We start from the raw sequence: 7,437 nt of genomic DNA on the forward strand, positions 1-7,437 counted from the left end.
CTTTGTTTAACCTGTTGTTCGTCCGAAAGACGGAAAGTTTAAGGCCGTTGTTGCCATTTTATTCATAATTGAAGCGTTTAGATATCATTGATTGGTGGTTGAAGAGCCGAAACGAAATAAAAGATTGATGCCGACTGTGGGGGGTCGTGCCTCAAGCCTTGATATTTGATAGAGATGTAGCATATCAAGGATGTTAGTCAACACAGTTTTTAACTGAGTTCTAAATTCCAGACTCTTTATCGATAAATTAATTTTGACACACACGGGTTTCAATTATTTTTGGGAACTGATGGCGGCAGTTGGCGTAGCTAAAAATTTATCAGATTTTTCCTTCTAGGAAATTTAATTAGATGAAGTGCAAAGTACTTGATTGGGTGTGTTGCGTCTTATCCGAATTTGTATTGTACTTGATCAAAAATAAAAAAGATTTTATCGATTAAATAGGTAAGAAATTCTAAAATAAACAGTACACGCAAGAGCAATACAAGATAGCAGAAAACAATTGGGAGTAAATGTGCTTCCCATTCTTTTACTTATTTTAATAATGTTTGTACAATGTTTGCCTTTTTTGCTAAATTCTTCCTAATTTTGGGAGTACATAGTACAATTTCAACAGTTTTCAACACTTGGGGAAACTTCTGTTAAAAAAAAGTTGAACGGTCTTTAAATTCTTACATTTCTGTTTTTTAAGTGGACAATTTACAATTTTTTATATATAAACAACTTTGTGAATAGAAAATTTTCTCCTAACGTGGAAATCCATAAAATATGTTTTCAAGACACAATAACAGTTATCTCATTTTGAGTTTGTTTATAGTTTATCATGAGTGCAGATAAAGCTCTGCTAACATACGTTTTTTCTGAAGTAATTAAAAAATGTATCATCATTTTGATGATTTATTATTACGTAACTTAATAACATAAACAACAAATAGAATCATCTATTTCTGTTGCGGAAAAAAGTAGGAGAGATAAGAGTATTTTGTGTCGCAATGAAATAAATCAGGAAAGTTTAGAAGCGAGAATAACTCCAATCCAAAATATGGTTTCAGAAAACATGAGTACAAAGTTTTAAAAACTTGCTACCGTAAAGCATCTCGTTATATACCCACTTATTGTGAAAGGCATATACGTTTTGAAAATTGACACGTGACTGGTAGAATATTGTAAGTACTTGAAGTGATCTCGAACAAACGAAAATAGATATATTTGAAAACTGTCACATTTTTACTTCAATATACCTTCACTGTGCAAAGAAAGAGAAAAGAGAAGAATTAGAAGTGAAGTTAGAATACTTAAGTATTAGAACTTTCAGAATATTCGAAAAGAAGAAGCTAGAATAATACCAAGAAGAAGTTAGAAAAGCCATGAGAAAATATAAACTGGATTTCACTACAGCAAATCTAGAAAGACTGCTACAGGCGCATAGAAAATCTGTTTTACAATCACCATAGAAAGTAGTGGGATGTTCAAGAAGTGTAATCGGAAATGGAGAGTATCTGAAGAAGAAGATATGATTAGCAAAAGAACAGAGACTTGTGAAAAATATAAAATTCAAAGCAAGAAGGTGAAAGAAATTCTAGAAAAATATAAGGCGAAATCCTGGGAAAGATGTGAAGGAAGTTCAGTAAAGAGAGAGAGAAACGAAATGAAAAAAATACAAGAAGTCTGTTGAACAAAAGATAATAATGGAAAACTACTAAAAATGTGACATAAATAGAAGAAACGTGGAAAAAATATTTTTTGAAATTATGATAAGTAGAAAGACATCGGAAAACTACAAGCAAGAAAATGCATATCATACTTTAATCAACCATGCTTTGCCACTGTCTATGATCTGAAAGTATTATGTTACGAGAACTCACTCTGTTAACTTGTTTATATTTGGTCTGAAGTGCACTTCTCCTTCACAAAAATATGAATATATTGGTAAAGGGCGAAGCTATGCCTATATTTCTAGTGAGTTTTCCAATTTGAAAATGTCCAGATACACATTATTTCAGCACGTATACTAGGGAAGTAAGACAGGGGCCTATTCATTATAGTGATGAAGGACATTTCAAAAGCGGTGAAGTTGAAAGTCAAAGATGTGGTAGTAGGATATCGCAGGTTGAAGTCACAAGACTTAATTATTTCGACACTTTCTAAGGGAGACTTAACCGACCATCTACTACACTGGAAGGAGAAACTCAAGAAATATGATATGAATATAAGTATAAATAAAACTAAAATAATGTATGTAGGCACAGAAGGTCTAGAGAATGAAGTAGGTATTAAAGACCATCAAATCCAACAAGTTGAAAAAGTAAAATACTTAGGACCAATTATAGAAAGTAATGGAAAACTAGATGGAGACATAAATACAGGGTTTTTATAAATGATTCCAAAGGCGGAGTTGGCCATGGATTTCAAAAATTCTGCTTCTGTGAAATTATGCCTCACTATGACAGTTTTCACTTGTCATTAATGTCATTTGAAACCTGTCATTTAAAGCCATTGTTTTGATCCAAGCTCAAAACAGTCGTTTTCAAAACGCTTGGTGCTTGCGTATGAAAATTTTCTTTTTGTGCTTGGAAAGCTACACTCTAGTCAACGGAGAGTTCGTCTATTCTATAACCGCTTGTAAACAAGAATATCTCTGCCCAAATACCGTGATTCGTTAATTCAAGAAACATCGTTACATTAGAAATGTAATCCACAGATTTGTTCGAACGGGCAGTGTCAACAAAAGAAAATCTCATGGAAGACCTACAGTATCTGAGGAAGTTGTTGACGTTTGAGGCAACTTGAGAAGAATCCGCAGACATTTTTGACGCAGTCAGGAGTTTCTGTTCCAATATGAAATTGAACAATGGATACAAAGTATTGACGAAAGGATATTCGAGGACATTTTTGAAATTAAAAAAACAGTAAACATGTGCCTTGAACAAAATGGGGTGAACATTTTCAACATTTACATCGATGTTTAACCGCAATAAATTTGTTTCTTTTGATTGTAATGAATTAGTTTTATTTTTTTAATAAGATATTATGAAGCATTTAGGCAACCAATTATACAGATGCGTGTGGTACTTTGTCGTAAGTCCTTGGGCATATAGTAAAGTCCATATAAAATGAGAGGCGGCAGGTTTTCATGCTCTCCTTTGACCCTATAATAGACATGAATGTAATAGATTTATGGCAGCAAATAATTTGTACAGGACGTTATGGCGAACATTTATAACAAGAAAGAAGTTAGCAGAGAACGAAATTCAAAGTTTATAACAAGGTATATGTGCCGGTATCATTGTATATACTTTTTTTTCAGTAAATATAGTCTGGCACAGGCGCGGATCCAGGCACACGACTGAGGTACTTTATTTTGACCAATTTCAAAATTTTGAAATCGCATTTCATTTTGTCAATAAAATACAGTACAACCTCTACCTATAATTCGAATTCACGATTATCTGAACATACAGTAATCCGAACAGAGGCTATTTGAAGTCGATGCCTCTTTAATCCGAACAAAAACTCTGCAATCCGAACTGAACTTGTAAACATGCATCCACTTGCAAAAATGACGCAAGATCTTTCTGCACATGTTGTATGGAATATTTTGAATTTTTTAAAAATTGCGATATTTCAATGCACTGAATTAATTAACTAATCTGGAAAAGGTTGAAGTTATCGGAGAAATGAGACCCGAAATCTACAAGAGAAAGTATTTGGTTCAATTTCGAAAATCGTCGAAAATGGGTGGAAATTTGCATGACAAAAATTCCATTTTTGAAAAAGTTTCCTAAAAATTCTGAAAAAATTCAGGGATATACTCGTATATCCCGACATGCTGATTCCAAAAATATACCATGTTTATGGTAACGGAACAATATTTTCGGAAAATTCGCTGAGAAATTCGACTTTTTCGAAATTTTTAAAAATTGCGATATTTCAACTGGACTATTCTGGAAAAATGGTTTAAGTTATCGAAGAAATGAAGCCAGAAGTGACTTCTGAGGCCCAAAATCTAAAGAAAATATACTTAGTTAAATTTCGAAAATCGTCGATAATGGGTCGAAATTTGCATAATGGAGGTAATACGAATACATAATGGAAAATTTCATTTTTGAAAAATTCATTTAAAAATTTTGAAAAAATTCAGGGTATAGATCCCGGGGTGTTGATTCCAAAAAGATAGCGTGTTATGGTCACGGAGTAATATTTTTTGGAATGTATCTATTATTACCCATTGTTGCTTAAGAATTCTTTAATTTTGTTTAATAAAATTTAGGTTTATTTCTTGAAGTTTGTTTTCAGTTGTATACGAAGTTGTTATTCAATTCCCTTTCAGATTTTTGGGAAAATCGCTGATCCGAACAAATCGTTAATCCGAACACACCTTTTTCCCAATTAATTAGGATTATCGAGGTTTTACTGTACACTATACATGTAACGAAAACAACCAAATGTCACCCATGTTATGTGAAAAAGAGTATACTAGCTAAAATTTTATATTTTTTTTTGTTTAGAACGAATTTCTGGGAGATCGGTAAAATCGCACAAAAATTGCCCCCCCTAAACGAACTCCTGTATCCGCGCCTGGTCTGGCAATCTACAATACAAAGCATACTAAAGTACAGTTACAGCTACATGTTGAGGTAATTTCAAATTTTCTGCATCTGTAATAATAAATTCAAGAATTTTTGTGGATGTTTTTCTTATAGTTGATGTTGAAGCTCGGTCTCAATATAAATCATATTTATAATGAGTCATGCGAATTTTTTTCCAATTCACTTGGTAATCAACGGAAAAAAGAACTGTTGACGAAAGTTCTTAAATTTTTCTTTTAATTTTCATCTTCATATTTTCAATTTTATTAGAAAGATAACTTTGCTGAAATTGCTACGTGACTGCCAAGAATGTTCTTCCGGTATCTTGACAACATCTTTAAAAAATATTTTAGTTCTTTCGAATCATTCTCAGATCGATTGTTTAAACAGTCGACACAATGAAAGGAGGAAATAAGTTGTTCACTGCCATTACTTCAAGTTGATGGAAACAATGGCCGTTGAGTTGAGAAATATGGTTTTATATAGATATTTGTCAATGTATATTCCAAACCCTTAAAGTCTGGGCCTCCATAAGAATCAAAGATAAAGTAGCGGCTTATAGAGGTCACGGACAAACTGAGTAGTTTTATTATGGTCAATTATTTACATTAATTATTATCGTACCGTAAATTTTAGACCAATATCACTAAAATCGACTATTGTCGTTGAAAATACTAATCAAAAATGTGAAAGTATATGAGCTTTCTTTGAGCTCAGTAAAGCATTTGACACAATATATTAGCAGCTGTTATTCAATAAACTATTTTACCGCTAATTACGGTATCCGAGGAATTGCATTCAAATGGATAAATAATACTTAATTTACGTAATCATAGAATTGATATAGAGAGTGGTTCTTTTGTTTCTGATGAATTCACTGCAAATGCCGGTGTTCCCCAAGGAAATACCTTAATGCCCAGACTATTTATATTATTTTTAAACGATATAAACCAACCAATTAATTCTAAAGTAACTTTGTATGCTGATGACACGTCAGCAGTAGTTTTAGGTTCAATATCCAGGAATTCAGCCTAAAAACCACTGTATGTATAAAGGATATAAGTCTATTGTGACTGGGCTAGTATTAAACATGATAGTCAAAATAAAATTAATTCAGTGTTCAAACAATTATCATAAACCTAACTTTAATATTCTGGTTAAAAATGATGAAAAAATTCTTACCCTTACCAAAATCACAAAACTTTCATGGATGTGCATCTAAGCTGGGAATTCCATATTAATTTCATTGCGAAGAAACTAGCCGGAATCAGCTTTTGTTTATATCGATTAAAAAGTATCGTCAGGATAAAAGTCTTATTTTATTAGGTTATTTTAACTCATCAACTATGGAATCGTAAGATGTGCAGCACATATTTATTCCACAAAAACGCGCTTTTGGAAATATATTTAATTCAAGCAGACGTATCTTACGAAGTTAAGAAGGTAGTATTTTATTAACAATAACATTTTGACGGTGTATGGTATTTACATTTTACAGTGTGTATGTTACGTACAAAGACACACTGATGACTTCATCAAAGGTAGTGACATTTGTAAAAAGTTGCAATCCATTAAACTGATACTGAGTAAGAAGAATTAATTGCTAAATCGATTGACAAGTATTATCAGAATACGATCTAATTTGGAAACTCCAGAATTATAAACCCATACATATCAGTTAATTAAACAGAAAATTCAGTGTCGTATATGGTATATGGTATTGTTTGTACATATACTCAGCAACAGCGCTTGAATGTTAAACGAAACAAAAATTATATGCTTAACAATCATAAAATATTAATTATGTGCATATACATCCAGTGTTGGTAAATAACAATAATAATAACTAGACAGAAATAAAAAAACAATCTGCTTTTATCGTTAACGCATTATAAGCTATAAGTATATGTTACAACTTGTTCTCTGAAGGACTGGTGGCGCCGCCATTTATTACATACCGGTCGAGCTTTCAAAGCTTCGAGTACGCTAGAATTATGAAAAAAAATGGCACTATGCCGCTTTCTGTGTGTATTAAAAATATTTCGCATTCCGTTGAATAGCTTTACATAAAGTAATGAAACTCTTATCTACGAATGACACACCTTGTTGGGCACATGAACGTAGTATGTATGTCACTTTTGTTATTATTATACAACGTAGGTACATTTTACTTTATTGTGTGAAAACTCTTGTTTGTTGTGACACGTTATCACTAAAGTTTAATTTTTACAGCAGGCTTACCATTCTGTTACGGAGAAAAAAGAATGCGGAAGCAGTGGCGTGCCTGTGTTTTAAAATTTTTTGTTATTAGGTGGAAAACTTCCGGAGTCATTAGTTATAAGTTTGCTCGGATTTAAGGCCAACGAGTGCACTATCGTTTGGAAGGACTTTAGCGGAGTAATTATGTGATTTCAGCGAGAAGCGTGTAGAAACTGTCAGTTGCGCCTTGTAATTTGTCGGAATAGACGCATTTCGTGATCTTGTGCCGGGTCGTCCACGTTCTTCGCATAGCCCACGCTATATTCATTTCGCATAATAATTAACTATCATCTAATTAAATTAATTTATTCTATTCATGGATTAAAATTTAATTATGTCAGAATTATAATTAATCACTCCGACAGTCTATAAATCATTATATTCACTACAAATTATTTTATTTAGATTAAAGTGTCGATACGCACAAGAGCCTTGAATAAATACAGTATTAGTTATTACTCAACGATGTTAATACGTGCCATAAGTCTAACATGTCTTATTACTGTATGTTTTAATCGAGGTTTAGCCCCGTAATCGTGGAAGATATTAGCCGAAAGAATCTTTAATGTTTTCACCTATGTTTTACGAG

At 32.4% G+C, this 7,437-nt stretch overlaps 1 protein-coding gene across 1 annotated transcript; it reads left to right on the plus strand.

Moving 5' to 3' along the window:
* Positions 1 to 2,047: 2,047 nt before the first annotated feature.
* On the plus strand, positions 2,048 to 2,663 carry LOC135127341 (uncharacterized). The gene is made up of 2 exons (XM_064053785.1): positions 2,048 to 2,333; positions 2,494 to 2,663. The coding sequence occupies exons 1-2, from the start codon at positions 2,048 to 2,050 to the stop codon at positions 2,661 to 2,663; spliced, it is 456 nt and encodes a 151-aa protein (XP_063909855.1).
* The last annotated feature ends 4,774 nt before the right edge of the window (positions 2,664 to 7,437 follow it).

This window comes from Zophobas morio, unplaced genomic scaffold, assembly GCF_036711695.1.
Source record: "Zophobas morio isolate AGI-343-1 ecotype UQ-CSIRO unplaced genomic scaffold, CSIRO_AGI_Zmor_V1 ptg000011l, whole genome shotgun sequence".
Classification (NCBI taxonomy): Eukaryota; Metazoa; Arthropoda; class Insecta; order Coleoptera; family Tenebrionidae; genus Zophobas; species Zophobas morio.

Coding starts and splice junctions, on each gene's coding strand:
- LOC135127341 (XM_064053785.1), top strand. CDS start 2,048: ATGAAGGACATTTCAAAAGCGGTGAAGTTGAAAGTCAAAGATGTGGTA. Junction 2,334..2,493: donor CTTAGGACCAATTATAGAAA/GTAATGGAAAAC, acceptor TGTCATTTAAAG/CCATTGTTTTGATCCAAGCT.